The sequence below is a fragment of the Pogoniulus pusillus genome, chromosome 10 (assembly GCF_015220805.1).
Source record: "Pogoniulus pusillus isolate bPogPus1 chromosome 10, bPogPus1.pri, whole genome shotgun sequence".
NCBI lineage: Eukaryota > Metazoa > Chordata > Aves > Piciformes > Lybiidae > Pogoniulus > Pogoniulus pusillus.
Window position 1 is genome coordinate 28806904 of NC_087273.1, and position 22365 is coordinate 28829268.

Consider the following 22365-nt stretch of genomic DNA (forward strand, 5'->3'; position numbering starts at 1 on the left):
ACGGCTGTGCTGTAGCTCACAATAAACTTCCATTAAGGAATTTATGACTATAATATTTGCAGAGTGAGACAAACACACTTAATCCTAATGGAGAGAAATGCCAGAACTCACACATGTGCTTAGACATGTTTCTAATGTAGATTCAAATATGTATAATTCTACTGCTCTCTACAAGTACACTGCAAGCCTGCAACCACAAGATAAACACAGGACTGAATGGGGCCCACAGCCACACACTGGCTACCTGATGAAGAACTAAAATTCATTGTATACTGGATGGGAAGGAAAGCATTACAGAGAGAGTGTCAAAATAACTACTTGGTAGTCAGCACATACAGATGTCAAGTGTGAACTAGCTGGAAATGCTTATCATGACTTCTTGACAGGCAGGTGCCACCATCTGACTTGGGATCCACATCCTAAAATATCCACACTACCACTTTGGTTTTGAGATATACATGAACTCTGCTTCGAAGGAAGAGGGAGAACTCTTCTTTTTTAAAATAAACATTATTGTTGTGATAGTAGCATGGAAATTGGGAGGAGAAAATCTGGTTCAACTTCACAGCTCTCATCATCCATCTGAGTTTCAAAACAGTCAGACAATAAAGCTCATGATGAGCTTAAAGCTTCAGAAGAAAAGATGGCAGAACTGGTGAGCCTGGGAGAGGGAACGAAGGAGGGAAGCACAGCTCTTTGTAGCAGCTCTCACTTCAGCACTGCTGCCCAATGAACTGTGTTCTGCATCAAAATCATATTGCTGCAAACTTTACTACAACAAAGCTCTAGCAACAGTAAACCACTCGCAGACATAACAACACGATGGTGGAGGAACTGCCCAGCTAATCTCTCCTGAAGTCTTGCAGAATTCATGACTCTTGTTAGTGTTCTATAAAACATGAGATTGAGTTTTGCAAACAGAACAAATATATTTATTTTTCTTTAGGTTTTCTTTACTAATAAATCTATTTCAAGCAATATTTAATCCTCACATTTCCAAAGTGCTCAAAGTAAGCACCTGCACTTCTTGCTCTGGCAACATACCACTGCTGTCTCAGCAGGTGGATAGTTTGGAAAGGTCTATCAAAAACCTGTAGCTAGCAAAAACTTCTATGATTTCCAGAGTGGTAAGCAAGCTGGACACAAGTTTGCTTGCCACTCTTGTGAGGACACCTGCACAAACAAGCACTACACATCTTTGGCTTTTGACTGAAAGCTACGGCATGGGCGGGCTGCTCTGTAAGGAGGTTAACTCCATGTTAAGTGAGAACAGCAGAGCCTTCAGAATCAAGAGTATCACAGATGGATATGCACTCCTAACTTTAGTTAAGATTGACTTCAGTTTCGGGTATCTAAAATGCTCTAAGCACAAGAGAGGAATTTGGGATCTAAATTAGAACAGAAGGCCAAGGAGGACACTGCCAAGGACATTATACAGGCATTTAGAAGCAGTGGAGAGAGCTGATGAGAGAAGTGGTGCATCATCAGGAGAACAAGCAGCTGCTTCACTTTGCAGATCAGTGTGGGCACAAGGAACAAGGCATGGAATCAAAGAACCACAGAATAGTTTGCGTTGGAAGGGATCTGCCATGGGCAGAGACATCAGCTAGATCAGGTTGCTCAAAGCTCCATCCTACCTACCTTTGAACACTTCCAGTAATGGGGCATCAACAACCTCTCTGTGCAACCTGTTCCAGTGTCTCACCACCCTCACTGTAAAACACTTCTTATGTTCAGTCTAACTCTATCCTGTGTCATTTAAAAATTGTCCTCCTTGTTTTGTCACTACAGGCCTCGGTGAACAGTCCTCATCTATTTAAAAAGCTGCAATCAAGTCTCCCAAGAGCCTTCTCCAAGCTGAAAAACCTCAACTCTCTCACAGCCTTTCCTCATAAGAAAACTATTCCAGACCTCAGCTCATTTTTATGGCCCTCCTCCAGACTGTCTCCAACGGATCCATGTCTTTCTTGTACTGGATCCCTAAACAGCAAACAGAGAGTAAAGATGATAAAAGACTAAACCAGCTGTTACTGTACAAAAATGTGGCTCCAAAATAAATTTTAAATGCCATGATCCAAAATTCTTACATTTCCATGGAATAAGTATGTACTCACAGAAGTCAGTGTAAGCTTTATACTCCAGCAACAGTTCACTGTTGAGATTACCTGAAATATTACTGGTCTGCAAATTCAGTCTCATGCTTGGAAATATTTTGACTGATTGGCAAAACACTGGAGCAAAGAACTGTTTGCTGAGCCAAGACAGGTGTTTGAATGGCCACTGTTCAGTTTAGTAACAAGTGGACTGTTGGCTTGGACAATGGGGAGTCTGGTCTGGTGTCCCTTCCCTGGTAACGGGCAACATCAGCTCTTTCTGAGAGAGACAGGACTTAAGTTAACTGTAAAAAGTAATGGGAGAAAACTCCACGAGCAACTGGAGCTCCCTGGTGTTTCATGCAATAACACAACACAGGTAACTCTTCCTCTTGCAAAATGAGAAACAGGATGTTTGTAAGGCTGGAAGCAGCACTGGAAGCAGGCAGCACAATGGTGTGCCTCTAAGTTTTCAGAGTTACTTGGTAATTGATGAAAAGATCTTCTCTTGTCAAAACAGCAGGCTTGTACAATAACTATTCAAAATTGCTCTCTCTTTTGGTCCTTTTGGCCTTGCTTGATGTGCCCCAAAGGATTTTACTGGAGTAGCTGAACAGCCCAGGCTGGCTGCCTCCGGCAGCTGGATGTGGTGACAGAGAGAGCAGTCTCTGCTGCTCCAGCTGCTGAGTGCTTCCCCCTGCCACGCTGTTGCAGAGCATACTAGATGCAGATGCTGCCCTGCACTGGGAAGATAGTACTTGGTTCCTGGCACAGCAGCAGGTAAAACCAGCCCATTTGAATTTCTCTGTGAGAGAAACAAAGCTTCCAAGCATGACCCAGAGATGGGAGGTCTACCAGGGACTAAGCATTTATTCTGCAAGCAGCTGGGCACAAGGACCCAACTCTGCTGTTGCAGGAAACTTGCAGGTTTCTAGAGACTGGTATAAAGGGTGTTACTACCTTTTATATGCTCCCAGACATCTGTAAGCTGCTCCCTTTGACACAGTGTGGCTGGGGGAACAATTTTTGCATCATTACCAAAGTATACCCTAGCCTGAGAGCTAAGCTCTCCAGGGAACTTCCTGCTTTTTTTTTTTTAATTAAATACTAGAACACATCAAAACATTACTATCAGTCAGTACTGAGTCCAGCCCTATTCAATATATTCATCAATGATCTGGATGAAGGCACAGAGAGTACCCTAGGCAAATCTGATGATGATACCAAGTTGGAAGGAGTGACTGGCACACCTGGAGTGTGGCCAGTAGGTCAAGGGAGGCTATCCTCTCTCTCTACTTTGTGCTGGTAAGGACTCACTTGGAGTACTGTGTCCAGTTTTGGGCCCCCCCATCTCAAGAATCACAAAGAAGGAGAGAGTCCAGCACAGGACCACTAAGATGATACTGGGACTGGAACATCTATCATGTGGGGAAAGGCTGAGAGAGCTGGGTTTGTTTAGCTCAGAGAAGAGGCTGAGGGAGAACCATCTCAATGCTTACAAATACTGGGCGTCAGTAAGGTTAGACCAGACTCATCTCAGTGGTCCCCACTGAGGATAAGAGGTAATGAGCAGAAACCTGAACACAGGAAGTTCCATCTAAATACAAGAAGGAACTTCTTTACTTTGAGAGCTGCAGAGAACTGGAACCAGGCTGTGCAGAGAAGTGGTGGAGTCTCTGTCTCTGGAGACTTTCAAGGATTGCCTGGATATGTTCCTGTGTGATCTACTTTAGGTGATCCTGCTCTGGCAGAGGGTTGGACTTGATGATCTTCAGAGGTCACTTCCAACTCCTAACCATTCTGTGATTCTCTAATATACGAAACCATTAAACTAGTGAGAGATCTGGGAAAACCAGCTATTAGTAAAAATCATCAACTTAGCTTTTTGAATAAAATTTCTATTAAAAAGATCAAATATTAATTATGTCAGAGAGCAGCTAGGGAGAAAGTGACCTGGGGTACTGGTTGACAAGTGGCTGACCATGAGCCAGCAGTGTGCCCAGGTGGCCAAGAAGGCCAACGGCATCCTGGCCTGTATCATGAATGGTGTGGCCAGTGGGACCAGGGAAGTCATTCTGCCCCTGTACTCAGCACTAGTTAGACCAGAGCTGTGTCCAGTTCCGGGCCTCTCAGTTTAAGAAAGATGTTGAGATGCTCAAAGATGTCCAGAGAAGGGCACTAGGGCTGGTGACGGGGCAATGCTTAATGTAAGCAAGTTCAATCCAATCTGTTTATTGCTTTCCAAACATGTGTTTTTATACCTTTCATCAGAAGGCTACAAATTGTATTAAACTGCAATTGGTTACATGTACTTGTGATAGAAATTACATACTAATTAGCGTAGACATTCAGCATAGAATCACAGAATCAACCAGGTTGGAAAAGACCTCCATGATCACCCAGTCCAACCTATCACCCAACCCTATCCAGTCAACTAGACCATGGCACTAAGTGCCTCATCCAGTCTTTTCTTGAAGACCTCCAGGGACGGTGCCTCCACCACCTCCCTGGGCAGCCCATTCCAATGCCAATCACTCTCTCTGGCAACAACTTCCTCCTAACATCCAGCCTATACTTTCCCTGGCACAACTTGAGACTGTGTCCCCTTGTTCTGTTGCTGGTTGCCTGGGAGAAGAGGCCACTCCCTACCTGACTACAGTGCCCTTTCAGGTAGTTCATATTCTCTCAACAACACCTACATTGTGACTAAGCAATCTAAGTCAGCAGAGATAGGCAAAAACCACAGACTCCAGCCTTACATTTGTTTATAGAATCACAGAATCAACCAGGTTGGAAGAGACCTCCAAGATCATCCAGTCCGACCTATCCCCCAGTCTCATCCAATCAACTAGACCATGGCACTAAGTGCCTCAGCCAGGCTTTTCTTGAACACCTCCAGGGAAGGCGACTCCACCACCTTACACCATTCTCTAAGGTCATTCCAACCTTCCACTTTATCTCAACTCAGTACTTCTGAGCTCGTGCACTCTCGCCTGTCCATGACTTAGGTTCCAGTGTATAATATTCAGACAATTCTATAGAATCACTACATTTAATATTACTATTCCAATCAGGTGACTGGAACCCGCTTCCAGTTGTCTGAGAAAAGATCACCAAGCTCCTGATTTAGCAATGGTAATGTCGTAAGCAAAAGGACCAAGTAAAGTCCACTGCCAGCATGCCTAATTTAATTTACATCTGCTTATACCATGCTCTTCTCTCTAGCTCCCAGAACAGTAGCCTTACCTTCTCCATGTCCTCTGTATGACTGTAGCAGCGTAGTTCTTCTTCCGAAACAGCTCTTTTCTTCTTCTCTCTTTTTCTATTATCTGCATTCGAATCTCTAGAGGGATTAGTTCAATATTTGTACTTTGCCATGAGACAGAACACAATTGATCATCTGCATTCCTGGATCCAATTACGCCCGTTTTTTCCAAGTTCAAGCTGTCACCAGGAGCAGAACACACCGCTGGGTTTCTTGGCACAGTTCCAGTAGGTTCTGCCTGAGCAGGCAATAAAGGGGAGGCCTTTTTTGCCCCTTGGTTACTTCCCGCTTTGTTAGCTCTCTCTGCAGCATGCACACTGTCATTTCTGCTGCTTACAAACACTGTTTTGGCACTCCCAGGTCTACTAGAGCCAGCAGGTGAACATCGCTCATTGTTTACCTCTTTATTTCTGGGTTTCTGCTGATGCCTTTTGCCTTTGGCAGCCACTTCACTCTGTTTTGGGTTTCTCACCACTCCACCAGTACAACTGACGCTGCAGAAGGACGCAGCCATTCCTTCACAATGGTCCCGGTTGCCAAATGAGGACTGACTTTGATCTCTTGATTTTTCCCCGGCACTAGCAGTCCTACAAGCAGAAGTATGCCTTCTGCTCCTCTGAGCAGAGGTACCTGTTGCCTCCACAATGTGCTCCTTGTCCTTTTCTCCATGCAGTTCCGTAGCAGCTGCAACCTGATGCTTCCCTTCAGCTTTTGGTCCCTCTTTTGCTTTGCTGCAGTGGAAATGGACAGAGCTGGACTTGCTTTTGATGTGTTTCCTCAACGAATCTTTAGACAGAGAAATAGAAACCAATGTTCAGTCTCTGATCTAGCAAAACACAGTTTATGTCTCTAATTTTTTTGCTCAGTTATCTTTGAGGCACTTTATGACTTACTTAAATAAAACAATAAAATAATGTGAGCAGGAAGAATAAGAGGACCTCATTGCCTGTAGCAGTACAGTCACAAACGCCTTCATTTGTTGCTATTCTACAAGTATTTTTCTATCTCACTGTGCTAGTTTGAAGCAGGCTAGAGTGTTCTGGTGAAAAGGACTAGATCATAGGCTGTGAAAGGAAAACAATGGTGATGTCTACTCCCTTCAGAGTCTTGCTGAAGAAGAAACAAAACATTAGATAACACTCTGGCCGTTTTGTCAGCACTCTCTGGCTGGGCTTTGACTGAGCTGCATCTCCCTAACCTCACCTTCCACTCACCTTTGCTTCTTAACCTCTTGCCTGAACCTCTGTTCTTCTTTAGGACTGAAGTAAGGTTGAGAGGGGCAGGGGGAAGGTGCAGGGGTGGTTGAGAGCCCCTCCTGGGGACTCAGGTTTCTGGGAGGGGAGTTGTGTTTCTGTATTACCTTTTACCTTGTATATTTCTGTATGTAACTGTATATACTGTAAATATCTGCTTGTATATTGTGCTAGCTGTAAATAAATAGCTTCATTTATATTCCCAGAGCTGGCTGAGTCTAGTCTGGCTGATTTCTAAAGTGTGGGGGGGTGGGGAACACCCAAACCATCACACTCACATTACATTTGAGTTAGATTCTCAGGGAGAAACTATTTTTTTCAACTACCTCAAAAAAAACCAAACCTAGTCATCTTCAAAGAAACAAGTACACCACACGGTAGAGAAATGCAGCTATATGAACACACCTGCTTGTTCCACTGAAGACATCATAACAAACCTTCTCTGTTTGAAATGTATTTGCTAACCTGCCGCAGCCACCCTGCACCCTAGCACATGTGGTAACCCACTGACCCAGAAAACCCAGAGTACTCCAAGTGCCAGGTGCTGCACTTTGGTCACAACAATCCCATGCAGAGATACAAGCTGGGGTCAGAGTGGCTGGAGAGTAGCCAGACAGAGAGGGATCTGGGGGTGCTGACTGATACCTGCCTGAACATGAGCCAGCAGTGTGCCCAGGTGGCCAAGAGAGCCAGTGGCATCCTGGCCTGCATCAGGAATGGTGTGGTCAGCAGGAGCAGGGAGGTCATTCTGCCCCTGTACTCTGCACTGGTTAGACCACACCTTGAGTACTGGGTTCAGTTCAGGGCCCCCCAGTTTAGGAGGGACATTGAGATGCTTGAGCGTGTCCAGAGAAGGACGACGAGGCTGGTGAGAGGCCTTGAGCACAGCCCTACGAGGAGAGGCTGAGGGAGCTGGGATTGGTTAGCCTGGAGAAGAGGAGGCTCAGGGGGGACCTTATTGCTGTCTACAACTACCTGATGGGGAGGTTGTGGCCAGGAGAAGGTTGCTCTCTTCTCTCAGGTGGCCAGCACCAGAACGAGAGGACACAGCCTCAGGCTGCGCCAGGGGAAATTTAGGCTCGAGGTGAGGAGAAAGTTCTTCACTGAGAGAGTCATTGGACACTGGAATGGGCTGCCCGGGGAGGTGGTGGAGTCGCCGTCCCTGGAGCTGTTCAAGGCAGGATTGGATGTGGCACTTGGTGCCATGGTCTAGCCTTGAGCTCTGTGGTAAAGGGTTGGACTTGATGATCTGTGAGGTCTCTTCCAATCCTAATAATACTGTGATACTGTGATACTTGGCTTCTCAGCATCTTCCTTGACATCCTAAACGAATCTATGAAGTCCTTCCCATTTCTCCCTTGCTGCAAGACTTCCTTTCTGAGCCTAGGGTGGGGAAATACATCCTGCATGATAACTGCTTCGAAACACTCTTCTGAGAATGACTCAGAAGCCAGATTGGAGTGCAAAACTAAAAATCTCCGTCTACCATTCACCTTCTATTTTGTCAGGAAACCAACAGGGGAATGAGAAAACAGACCAGACAGGATGAAATGTAACAGACAGGCTGTTAAATGGTGGGTAGGAAGGGGAAAAATAAAATTGAGTAATCTTTGATATAATAGAATCACAGAAAATCGTCTGGATTACCCAAAACCTGGTCAAACCATGCTACATTTTTCACCGCTGTAACACTTTTACATTCTTGACAGGACACTAAAATATGATAAATTAACAGAATATACAGAAGAAGCTCTGGAGTATCATCAGTGATGTCTCCAACAGGGATTTATCACAGTGACAGGTCAGTAGGGGGTGGGAGGTGACTCTAATTTATACATGATTGTCATATGGGTAATTAGGCCTGTGCATTCTGGGATGGAGGGGAAAAAGCCTATTATTTTAATCTAATACATTATTAACTCAATTATTTTTTAATCTATAATTTTAATCCCTCAGAACAAAAAAGGAAATTCCCTCTCTATTTCTCTCTGCACCAGGGGAATAGGCAAGTTTTAAAAATGTTCTTTTGGAAGTCAAGCTTTCTGTGGGCCTAATCTCACCTTCAGTGAAGCCAAGTACAAAAAGTGCCAGTGCCACCAATAAAAACAGAAGAGGGCTGACAGTCAGTCCAAATGTATGAGCTTTCCAGCACTGTTACAATACTATTTTGATCTCCCAACAAATGATTTTTTTTACAGTTGTGAAGAAAAAGAATTCTGGTTTTAAATACCATTATCATTCTGGGTTCACTGAATCTGCTACCTACTTTGTACCTACAGCATGTAGAATGTACTGACTGTAACGCATTTAAGCTGTTAAAGCACGATGTGCTAAACTTCCCAATCTGAACAATGGGATCATGGAAAAAAACAACATCATTTAAGCATTCTAGACCATCTTTTGAGGTTGAAACTTTCTAAGGTAGGGAGACTGTCAATAACAAGTACAGAGCATAAAAAAGAAATGAAGGCAAATGACATAACAAGCATAGGAAGGAGGATTTCAAAGGGAAGATCAGAACTGACCCACCAACTAAATCACAGTTTTCATCTATTATTAGCCAATGCAAAAACTCTATTTGCAATTGCTGAAAATCTTTCTGAGTGCCAGCCCACAGGATCTAAATTTATATATCCACTGAAGTCCATTAAAGTTTTGGTCACAAGAGGATTGATCAAAACACCCAATGAGACCTGATGAAAGGAATTTGTGATTTGATCCTTACCATGCCGAATTTCCTAGCATCATTCCAATAACAAAAAGAGAAGGCAGAGCATCTAATTTGAAACACAGGCTTTTTGCACTGGGCAAAAGAGGGCTTATTTTATGAAGCTGATCCCAAGGTAGAAGTAGACATGTTACTAACTGTTTTCTAAAGAACTCAAAAAGTTTTGTTCTTTTCATGCTCAATACTCATGGTGAAGAAAGATAACAAACAACAGTGAGGATTTTGCTGTTTAAAATTCTATCTTTTGAAGACATTATATTCTGCTCTAAAAGACAGATTGAAAAGCAAAAAAAATAGAGGCACACTCACACTCTTGTGAAACCTCACCTGAAGTATTGTGTCCCTATTACAAGAAAGATATGGGAGGTGCTGGAACTTATCCAGAGAAGGGTCATGAGGATGGTCAGAGGGATGGAGCACCTCTACTATGAGGAGAGGCTGAGAGAGTTGGGGTTGTTCAGTCTGGAGAAGAGAAGGCTCTGAGGAGACCTTCTTGCGGTCTTCCAGTGTCTTAAGGGGGCCTATAAAAAAGTTGTTGAGGGACTTTTTAGGATGTCAGGTAGTGATAGGATTAGGGGGAATGGATCCAAGCTAGAGGAGAGGAGATTTAGACTGCATGTTGGGAAGAAGTTCTTCATCATGAGGGTGGTGAAACACTGGAACAGGTTGCCCAGGGAGGTGGAGGAAGCTCCATCCCTGGATGTTTTTAAGGCCAGGCTGGATGTGGCTCTGCGTAACCTGATCTAGTGTGAGGTGCCCCTGCCCACAGAAGAGGGGTTGGAACTAGACAATCCTTGAGGTCCTTTCCAACCCTGACAATTCTGTAATTCTGTGATAACAGACCACACAATTTTTCCCATCAACATGAAAAAATATTCTGGTTCAGGTAAATCTCCAACTTCAAGGAAACTTTCAATCAGAATTCCAAGCTACACATTGGTAGCACTTGCTGCTGGTTTGAATTCCCCAGGTTAGTGTGAAGGGTAGTGTACAGAACTGAACATTTATGCATGTTTTCAAATGTACCAGAGAATCTGCAAACTCAGTCCTGACCTCTGTAGTCAGTTTGACCCTACAGTCCATGTTTCCCACGGAATATCTACTACCTACATCCTTAGGTCATTCTCTGTGTGAAACCAGTATGTCTGTTCCAAGAAGCAGTGGGAGTTTGACTAATGCAATGCAGTTTCCATTGGCATAACCACTGGAAAATTTTGGCAAAGAATGGATAGAGTAATAAGCACAAAAAGTATCTGTTCATTCCTCTATTGTTTCTTTGTCTTTCTCTTTTCTTCTCTTCTCTCATCACTGTCCAAATCCTTCCACTTGTTTCCCTTTTTTCAGTACTCACTGGTTTCTCCTCATTCTGTTCATTACAACTATGTATTTCTCATTTGGCAATTGCTGTTTCTAGCTATTCTTACAGATTTTACTTTGCCATCTGAATGCATTAATTAACAGAAAGTTAATACATATACAGATACAACTTGCTGGAATTTTTAATACCTCTGCTCATCATTAGCTATCACAGCATATGTCAGGCTAAGACACAGAATCTACTACTGACTACTGTCTACTGATATTATGGTTAAGTAATCTGCTTACCAACATATTACCACGTGAAAAAAAGCCAAAGAAATATAGGTAAAATGATTCAGTGGGAAATGGTCTTTGAATTGTTAAATATCTTTATCAACAACCTGGATGAGGGCATTGAGTGTACCCTCAGCAAGTTTGCTGATGATACAAAACTGGGGGGGTGGCCAACAGCCTGTCAGGCTGTGCTGCCATCCAACAGGACCTGGACAGGCTGGAGTGCTGGTTGAAAGCTAACCATATCAAGTTCAATAAGGACAAGTGCAGGGTCCTGCATCTGGTGAGAAATAACAACAGGCACCAATACAAGTTGGAAGATGCCCTGCTGGAAAGCAGCTCCATGGAGAAAGAACTTGGAGTCCTGGTGGAAAGCAAGTTCTGCATGGACCAGCAATGTGCCCTTGTGGCCAAGAGTGCCAATGGCATCCTGGTTTGCATCAGGAAAAGTATGGCAGCAGGTCTAGGGAGGTGAGGTTCTTCTTCCCCTCTACTCTGCCCTGGTGAGGCCACACCTGCTATACTGTGTCCAGTTTTGGGCTCCCTAGATCAAGAGAGACGGAGACCTGATGGAAAGAGTCCAGCAGAGTGCCATGAGGATGATTGCAGGACTTGAGCAACTCCCTGATGAAGAGAGACTGAGAGACCTGGGGCTGTTTAGTCTGGAGAAGAGAAGACTAAGAGGATCTCATCAACATCTATAAATATCTGAGGGATGAGTGTCAAGTGGATGGGGCGAATCTTTTTTCAGTGGTCAGCAGCAATGAGACAAGGAGTAATGGCTGCAAATTGGAACATAGGTGGTTTCAACTCAACATGAGGAGAAACTTCTTTACAGGGAGCGTGACACAGCACTTGAACAAGCTGCTGAGAGAGGCTGTAGAGTCTCCTTCGCTGGAGTCTTCCAAAACTTGTCTGGATGAGTTCCTGTGTGCACTGCCCTAGGGGATCCTGCCTTGGCAGGGAGGTTGGACTTGGTGATCTCTGGTGGTCCCTTCCAACCTCCAAAGTTCTGTGATTCTGTGACTCTGGATTGTTAAAATATCCTGACTAGCAGAACTTCCAGAGGATTTTACAACAATTTTACATTTGAGAAGGAGTTCTTGTGACTTATCTTAGAGAAACTACTAATCCAATTTTGCTTCTAATGATAAGAAAAATGCTTGACCATGGTTAGTTCTGAAAGATTTGAGCCCTTTGCTCATATATCTGGCTGAAGTCAGAGCTGATTGAAACAAAGTAATATAGGAGCGGCCAAGAAATTATGAGAAACAGACAATGCATTCACAGATAGAATTAAAGAATGGAGCAGGGCAAGAAAAGTGGCAGAAAGCTCTGACATGCTGTTTCACTCTTAAGAAGAGTTTTGCTTCTCAAAAAACATCCTAAGGTGTGCTCAGCAGGAGGACTTCAAAGACAGACTGTAAGAGAACCTTGTCACGGAGAATAAAGCTGGCTGCACAGCTCCCTCTGCATGATATAGATGTCACTTAGGACAATTTTACCCTCACTTTAACTTGGTTTAAAAACAAGAGGTACAAATTCTCCATTAACACTCTTCAAGAATACCAGAGATACACCAAATATCTGTAATCTTGTTTCCTCTAAACAGTGCAAGAAATAGAACAACTACCAACAACAACCTGTTCTCACATATTTTAGGTACTTGTACAGAAATTGTACGTACTGATACTTCTGACTACTTAAGCTGACAGAACACAGAGAGTGAGAAAATCTGCATCTGACTCTATCCTGTATGAATTGCTTAAATAATGAAAGAACAAGCAATGGCACAAAGACTAGAACAGGTCCTGTATAACATGGACAAGGACAAAAAAGGATAACCAAGACAATTAAAAAAAGATTACAAACCTTGCTTGATTTTATGACCTTCACTCTGAGGCTCTGCTGACTCCTTTGGTGCCCCTTTGTTGTGACAAGCTTTAGGTGAACCTCTACTGTTCCTCCCTGGTTCAATTTGTGTAGCATTGAGGGATGGAGGTCTCTTATTTTGTGTATCAATCAGTTTAGTAGGTAACTGTGAGATGCTGGTTGTCTTGTCTCGATTTGCAGGGCTCTGCTGTGCTCGAAACTTCTCTTCCACGTTCTGCACTGCTTTCTGTAGCTTGGCTTCTTTTCTCTTACTTTCCTCTTCACGTTTCCTGGAATTATAGGCAGTATCATAAGAATTCCAAAGACAAAATCTTGGGAGCATATATCTAGCCTGAACACATTCCTCTCTCAAAACCTGACACTGCCACAATATACTCTGGCTATAATCCTGTTTCATGAGAAAGGGATGGCTTTGAAGTGTTTTAGCTTGATCCACAGTAACAACTGACTTGCAGCTACAGCATAAGCTCAGTCCTTATCAGCCAGTTACCCTTTCAGTTTGCAAGAGTTTAGATGGATTGAAAGCAATGAAACCTATGGGATTTTATCAGTATGCAAAAATTAAAAGCAGGATTCTTGAAGAGGTGTCAGAAGAAGTGTGATACTAATAATGATGTCTGTAGTAATAAACAATGCTTTAATATAAGTAGCAATGCAACACACTGCATTTGGAAAGCAGAAAACTTTAATAATCATCACTTTGGATATAATTTTTTGCACTTATCTGTGTCATAATTGATACAGAGAATCACAAATGAACTTTGAAACAGCTACTGGTACTAATTTGCTTTTATATGCTTATAATTTCTAGATAATTAATTTCACATAAACAGTTCATGCATTATGCAAATGATAAATCCTGAAAATGAGAGAGGGAATGGTAAACTTGTGTGCACACACTATGTCATTACAACTATGACATTCAGTTCTCAGAGATGAAAGAAGTCATGCATCTCTCAGATAGTGTGGAGAGGAAAGAGAATTTTGGACAATGTTAGGAATGGTGCATCTGTTGAATGGAATTTTGCAGCCTGTTTTGAAATACAGTGGGATTATCATTGTGCTTTAGCTGTTAAATTCTTTTTCCTACAGAGCAGAGTAAACCCACTAGCAGGTAGCTAACATGACATACCTACCTACCACTGGATTTGTTTCTATAAATTAAGCACTGGTTGTAAGCTGAAGTGACACTTTTCCTGTTGGAACAGACAGGTGGTAAATGTCGTACCATGTAACAGCCTGATATTTTAGCTTCCTTCCAATGCTACAACAGAGTTTGCAGATTGTTGACACATTAGCTCACAGAACAGCATATGACAGGTTAGTTATGCAGCATGCCATCCTGAGTTCCTGTGAGTCGTATCAATGCCAGTGTATGTCATTTCAGTGTGAGCTGCCAGGGAGAAGCCTTAACTTTATCTGTCAGTACTATCTTATCAAGAACACTCTGCAGAAGCAGTTGATTGAACTTTGTACCTGAAAAGCTGCTAATTGATCTGAAAAACACACTCCTGGCAGCCTGAGGTTCACTATTCCCTCTGGCATAGAAAAAAATGACCAGTTTCAAGTGATATTGGCATTCCACAACCAGACTGCATTGGGATGTCTGCCTTGTGTACACTATGGATCGCACAGATCTGCCATTGCACTGCTATCTGAGCAGATATATCAGGCCCTACTATTCATAGAAGAGTCATCTTTTTCCATAAGAATCAAGCAGCTTATTGCCAGTAGTATCCTCCATTTAGCATAATACACAACACATAAAAAAGTGTGAGACTTTAATTGCGCAATACTCAATCAAGCCAGAGCAGTCCCAGCCCTTTGGATGAACAGATTAATCCTAGAATCATGGAATGCTTTGGGTTGCAGAAGACCTTAACAGTCATATAGTACAGTCTTGCAGTCAAACAGGGACACCTTTAACCAGATTAGGTTGCTCAGAGCTCCATCCAACCTGACCTTCGATGCTCCCAGGAATACAGCAATGACAACCTCTCTCAGGCAACCTGTTCCAGTGGTTTACCACCCTCAAAACATTAACTTCTCATTTACCCACTGTAAATTTATTGAAATAAACACAAGACCAAAAACACTGAGAAGAAAAAAGAGATGTAAAAAACCCCAACCAAAACTCTTGTGTGTAAAATGTTCATATTAAACTGAAAAAAATAATACATGAAAGAAATTTCAAAGACCCCTATTCATAGGCCATCATCCTAGTTGTCCCAGTAGAGCTCAGCTGATTAATAGACTCTTGAATACTTATGAACCTCCCCTTCTGTTTTGCTCTATTCAGTCAGAAATTTAGTTTGTACTGCAATGAAGACTATCTCTGAAATCAGAATTTCCAGGCTTTACAGTTGTTTAAACTGAGAGAGTAGGTTTCATGAACAAGTAAGGAAGTAGACAAGTTCCTGACTTAGAGGCTTTCAGTAATTCTAAGGATGTTCTGGTGACACAACAGGATCCAAACTTGGGTTCTAAACTTAGACAACTGCAGCTCAACAGTGATAACAGAGCTGGCAGGCCAACATTTTCCACTGATAACTGCAACAGAATTTTGTCCTGAATGCTCATAAATTTTTATTTCATTACAAAAGTGAGAGAATGGAAACAGCCTTTAGCAGATGGAAAGGAATAGTTTCAGCCTTACAAGTTAGCGAAGACGCAGAGATGCTTTAAATTTTTGACCCTGCTGAAATGAATCCAACCTTTTCTATTTGTTAAGAACATTTTGCTTTTTTCTATCTTTTCTGCAAGGGAGATTACAAATTTAGAATATGTCCATGTGCCTTGAGAGAAATTTTAAAGTTACTTGAAAAAAAAAAAGTTACTTCTAAAAATCATACCTGAAAATAGATCTTCAGGTATGATCCTACTACTGCTGAAGCTTTGTCTGGACCAGGAGGAGTAATATTTCATGTTGCATAAACACCTAGCATGATGCAGGTTTTGAAAACATAACACTGTTAATTCATAACATGTTCAAAGTCTGATCTACTACAACCTTTTAACAGATAATCCTTACTAAAAATGCAATGAAATGTTTAATTTCTAGTATTCTTAGGCTAATTGGTTGTCCCAAATGTGTAGAGCAGTTCATTTATCCATACTTAACTACCTATTTATATCTCAATCACTTCTTCTTATAAACAAATATATTTAAATACCATTTCTAATTTAGTCTTCAGTGTATTTTGTCTTCCACATCTTGGCACTATTTGCAAGTACAACACTTTACTTTTTAAATTAAAACATTATAGTGTACCAGATTCAAGATGAATTTATGTGAGATTCTCATTGATATAATGCTTCCAGTTTCAAGCTGAACCCATCCAATAACTTAATTCATGCTACATTGCCCTGCTTTGCTGGTTAATGAGAATGGCACATGAGAAAGTATGAAAACATTAGGCAAATCTGAATGACAGCTACTGTTTCTCCATGACCACAAAACCTGTTATTCTACCACAAAAGAAAATTAAGTGGCTTGATATAATTTCTTATTAGCAAATCCAGACCAGCCATCATGTCTTTGTTCTGTTCCAGATACACTGCCATTTCCTTATTCATTCCAGAAGATATGGAATCACTGTAATAAATCCAGTGAAAGACTGTGGAAAAGCTTAAGAGACTGAAGTATCTTTCATATAAGAAGAGGCTGAGGGAGTTGGGACTATGCAACATGGACAAGAGAAGGCTCAAGAGGGGAGACCTCATCTATGTCTATTAACACCTGATATGAGAGAACCAAAAAGATGGAGCCAGACTGTTCTCAGTAAGACCCACTTACAGGACAGCAGGCAGTAAGCATGAATTAAAACTCATGAAATCCTACCTGGACACAAGAAAACATTTTTTTATTTATTAGTTTTTTTTTTACTGTGAGAGTGATCAGACACTGGAACATGTTGCCCAGAAAGGTTGAGGAGTTTTCATCTGCATACTTAAAACTGGACATGGACCTGGGTAAGCTGTTCTTGCTGACCCTGTTAGAGCTCACATTGCTACCTGTGAGAGCTTTGAAAGGTTTCAACTCTTTTTGTTTTTTTCTAACACCAACCCAACATTCCAATGCAATGTTTTCAAACTCTTCCTTTGCTGCCCATTTCTGCTTCCACATCCTGTGTGCTGCCTTTTTGCATTGCAGCTCTGTCATGGCTTCCCTACTTACCCAAACTGTTCTCCTGACATGTCTCTTTGCTCAAGGAAATAATAGTGTGCATGTTGTCTTGGCCTGCCTCAATCCTCATTTAACAAGTTACCATTTCTTTGATAGAGGTTTGTTCAACATATGGGAATATATTTGTACAGAAATATTTCAGAGGCGTTGACTACAGTGACTGCAACTTTACTAGAAAATAATACAGGTATGAGATGTTTGGCTTTTTGTTAAGAAAGTAAAAGCACTGACTAAAAACACATAGATGTAGGAATTCTTTCTATTAGTGAGACTCTCTTAATTAGCATATTACAAAGCCAGTTCTAAATATATACATTGAAATAGTTCGGGGGTGTGGGTGTATTCATTCTAGTAGTTCACCACCATCATAGAATCAACCAGGTTGGAAGAGATATCCAAGATCAGCCAGGCAAACCTAGCACCCAGCCCTAGCCAGTCAACCAGACCATGGCACTAAGTGCCTCAGCCAGGCTTTTCTTGAACACCCCCTGGGACAGTGTCTCCACCACCTCCCTGGGCAGCACATCCCAATGCCAATCACTCTCTCTGGCAAGAACTTCCTCCTAACATCCAGCCTATACTTCCCCCAGCACAACTTGAGACTGTGTCCCCTTGTTCTATTGCTGGTTGCCTGGGAGAAGAGGCCACTCCCCACCTAGCTACAATGTCCCTTCAGGTAGTTGTAGACAGCAATGAGGCCACTCCTGAGCCTCCTCTTCTCCAGGCTAAACAGCCCCAGCTCCCTCAGCCTCTCCTCTTAGGGTTTGTGTTTCAGGCCTCTCACCAGCTTTGTCACCTTTCTCTCTGGACACGTTCCAGCACCTCAACATCTCTCTTGAATTGAGGGGCCCAGAACTGGACACAGTACTTAAGGTGTGGCCTGACCAGTGCTGAGTACAGGGGAAGAATAACCTCCCTTGTCCTACTGGCCACACTGTTCCTGATGCAGGCCAGGATGCCATTGGCTCTCTTGGCCACCTGGGCACACTGCTGGCTCATCTTCAGCCTACTATCTATCAGTACCCCCAGGTCCCTTTCCTCCTGGCTGCTTTCCAGCCACTCAGTCCCAGGGATATTGCATTTTTGTATGCAGCAACACCTCGGCAAGTTTTAGTGGTGGAACACACAGATGGGTACACAGAATGATGACAAGATAATGTCTCCTCCAGTTTGTTAGAGAACATAAAACTGCAATTCAATAAAATTTGTTACGTGACAAGTTGATTTGCTTGTACACTCCGATTGTATTTTAATCCTGTTTAAATGGTACTTGGTGCACGGATTTGGTTTCCATTGTTTTCAAACAAATCAACAACAGCTTAGGAAGTTTCACAAAGTGCACCAGAAACTCACCAAGGAAAACAATTACAAAAACATCCCCGTGTTTCCATGAGGCAGTCTTTAAGATGCAGTATTGCAGATTCTTCTAGACATGACTGTCATCCTGTCGACATGTCAGTTCCTCAGCTTTTGTTATTTTGCCATGTACTTGCATATTATATAAAGCTTGTTATTTATTTTGGGGTTATCTGGAAAATTATTTCTCTCTCTATGTGTCTGGGGTAAAAAGTACATTATATCCTTCCTATACTTTCATTAATTTTACTAAGAGGAACAATAAGTGATGATGTGCAAGAGATTAGAATCAGATACTACTATAAACAAACTTATGACAAATGTCTATTTGTTGGAGAAGATTTTAAGTCTCAGACTTACTTGGCAGCAGCATCTTTTCTCAGCTGTTCGTGTTTCATTAGAAGATTCTTCCTCTCTTGAAAAGCCTTTCTAACTTTGTATCCTTTGTAAACAGCCTGAATTTTGAAAGCAGCGATGTCCTGTATGGCAGCTATAGACAGAGCCCCATGTTCTAACATGAACTGAATCACTTCATGGTGCTCACCAAGCAAGGCATAATCAAGTGGAGTATATCTAAAAGAAAAACAAACAAACCAACCACAAAACACCTCACAACAATTATTACTGAACGAGAATTCTAACCATAATAGGTATTTGCTTCATCTCTATTTCATAATAAATAACTTCTAGTATGAAGGTAATGTGCTTTTCAGTTTTACCCATTTTTTAGTATTTAGTATTATTTTCTTCTCTTACTTATTCTACACACTGCAGATATACTTAAGGATTATTTCAGTCTCATAATACAAGGAGAGAGGTAGACCTTACAAAGTGTTGGATCAAAATCCTCCAAAGCCCTACTCACAGAACTATCTGCTTCAGGCAAGCAATCTTAAAAAGATGTGACTGAGGTTCTCATATAGAAATATAATCTAAATAGAAAGCAAGTTAAAACAATTTCTGCCTTATTTTCACATGAATTGAAGCTCTAGAGGCTTACTGTCAAATCTTCCATAACAACGACTGAGATCAGTGTGACTGACCAAGCAGCAAGATTACACCTACATCAAGGGATAATCTATGATCATTTTTAAGAACTAGGAAAATCTAACTCTGTTTTCAAAGAGCACAGGTACTAAAAAATAAGAAATGGCTTTATGGTGCCAAAGATGGCCAAACTCTTTTAAAAATAACTCCCAAATTTCCCATTGTCAGCTAAGGAGTAAAATTTACACACCTCCATCACCAACACATTAGGCAAAAACATATAGTGGCTCAAAATTATCAGTCACAAAGCACAAGCAAGACCTTATAATACAAGACTATCAAACAGCAAATGTCAATGCATGCAATTGTGAAAATCAGGGCTCCTCTTGATGGTAACTTGCTAGGACGCAATGCTGGTAAGCAAAGAAAAAGAGACAGAAAGCACAATTGGACTTGCCACACAGCAATGATTTGATGGAAGGATTAACAGTGTCTGAACTGAAGTGTCTGCAAGAATAAAGACAATGACATAACATGAAAATTTGTATGTCAAGGTGTGTTGGTGACAGTGTTTAAGGACATACAGATTTTTGATAACCCAGCAATGGGAGCTTCAGAAGGGACATCACTTCAGGAAAACATTTTAAAAGTATACTTAGTTTTGAGTATTTTAAGTGGCAGGTACAAAATGGCACTAAAGCAAACTTTATGCTATCTGCACATATGTACCAAGGCAAAGTGTTATATTACAGATGCAAGTCATGAAGACTCATATTTTTCAACATCAATTCTCTAACTCCACTGGAGCTACAAAAAATTGCTCTAATCGAATCTGAATAGGGGTTTGTATGACTGGACACAACCTATTCAAGGCTGCCCACATACCTTCCTTACAATCAGGCTTTACTCTGTTGTGCCTGTTATAAATGTCTTTTCCCACCAATATCTCTAAAGCAGGTAGCTTTTAAATCAAGCTGGCTTCCCAGGAAAACATGCAAAGAAGACTTCAGCCATCGGATGTTTACGTGTAATTTAGCACGAAGTTGGTCAGGCAGCAGCTAGCCTGCCATCACACAATGCACCCAGGACACCAAGCTGACCTACAAAATAAATCTGCAAACAACAACAAATCTACTGCTCTACAGACTAGAGCTTGAACACCTACCTATTGCAAGCAAGAAGTCAGCTTTAAATCCTAGACACAATCTCAGCTTTCTCCTTTCACAGATCTTTTTAACTACTATGAGTTTTGAACTGGTACTTACAGGTTGCACTCTAAAAAACTGAAGAAGGGAAATTTCTTTCTATGGGTGTATTGGGAAAAAGATTATCAGTTCATGAGGTTGTGATGGATTAAAAAACTATTTCATCCAATTACAGATGAACTATATTCATGAGATTTTTACTCTCTCTGACCACACTCAATTTTTCCACTTTCCAAATTTCCAATCTCTTAATAAACTGAGGTTTTGTAGATGATGACTGAAGGAATTATGTCATTTTTACATACGTTTAAGGAGAACTACATTTAAAGACTGATTCATCTAGAAATACTGGGGAACTGTTCTGTTTTGCACATGGACTAAGTGCTAAAGGGCTGACACCTGGAATACTGCTAGTTGTATTTTGAGTAACCCACATAAGAACAGGTATTACCGGCAGAAGAGAAACAAAAAGAGATACAAACTGAATGACTCTAGTAAAACCACAGCAAAGGTCTTTACCTGACATCTGAACATCAGTAACACATTGCCACAAAGTAAGGAAAGTAGCAGTCTGCTTTCTGGCAAAAGAGTGGCTTTAGTCTTACTCATTAAAAGTAATTTAATTTTCTGTTTATTTAATTTTCTATCAAAAATTACTAAAAAGAGCATTGGCTACTTAATTAGGAACTACCTGCACTTCTGTGCTTCTCAATAAAAAATAAGAACAGGGAAGATCTGTCAGTAATTTAGAGAACAAAAGAGAAAATATAGGGTAAGAACGCAATTAAAAATTAGAATAAGTATGGAAGTCTCAGCTTTAGTCCTAAAATATGGGGTTTTGAAGTATTTGAGTTGTTTCAAATGTTGAAATATTCAAATTTTTATGGCATACTGATTATGATTTTATTTATAATGATGAGGAGGTCACCTATTCTAAAAAAAAGGAATTCTGAATTTCTGTTAATAGCAATTATATTCACAGTCAGGTGATTAATTTGAACTCCACAACCCAAATCAATTTTCAAGTACTATTAATTATATGTCAACGAAAGACAAAAGAAAAGAGATGCAAATGTCCTGTCTCTTTGTGATGATAGGAGGACTTTTTTTTTAACTAGGCCTTTAGAATACAGTTAACCACCAGGTAACTTGTAATCACCATTTTAAAACATATCACTACATTTCCCCCATGTTTCGCTTCTCACTGTATTCCCACTAAATAGAAAAGAAAAATTCCAGTCTATTCCAACAGCAGCAAAATGCCTTTTCATCCTGTGCACATATCCACTGCCAGCTTCATATATATGAAAAAGATCTTCAATATTTCAAACAAGGCTACTTGCAGAAATCTGTAAGTCCAAGGTTCAAAGCATAAACAGTTGAAGCTGCAATGTCTTACTTAGAGACTTTTCACGTTAGGAAAACTACTTACACTGAAACCCAAAATTACAGCACTCCTTCTAGATACAGGGTCATGATTTTCTGGCAGTACCTGACCACTTCACATTCATATCAGTAGGTAGCACTTCTGCTAAATTACAAAACTATGTATTTAGGCAAGCAATACCTCTCCTCACTGTTCTCCATATGATTAGGGAAAGCATCAAAACCAAGCAGCAACTTTATAGCATCAAGGTACCCATTGTTACAGAGCCAGTGCAAAGCAGTTCTTCCCTGTAAACAATAAAACAGAACAAAACCAAATATTATCCCCAAACTCCATCATGCCACAACGGAAGTCATAAATCATACTGTAATTCAATGCTTTTCTGGAAGTGAAGGACAAACTCATTCAACTAAATAAAC

General features: G+C 41.2%; 1 protein-coding gene across 2 annotated transcripts in view; it reads right to left on the bottom strand.

The window, feature by feature from the left end:
* INVS (inversin) overlaps positions 1–22365 on the bottom strand; it is a 112390-nt gene that overhangs the window by 9002 nt on the left and 81023 nt on the right. For both annotated transcript variants that reach the window (XM_064150083.1, XM_064150084.1), the window contains exons 10-13: positions 22127–22233; positions 18728–18940; positions 12805–13094; positions 5340–6144 (exon numbers count right to left, since the gene is read on the bottom strand). In XM_064150083.1, the coding sequence (XP_064006153.1) occupies positions 5340–6144; positions 12805–13094; positions 18728–18940; positions 22127–22233 (1415 nt within the window). The remainder of the gene's footprint in view (positions 1–5339; positions 6145–12804; positions 13095–18727; positions 18941–22126; positions 22234–22365) is intronic.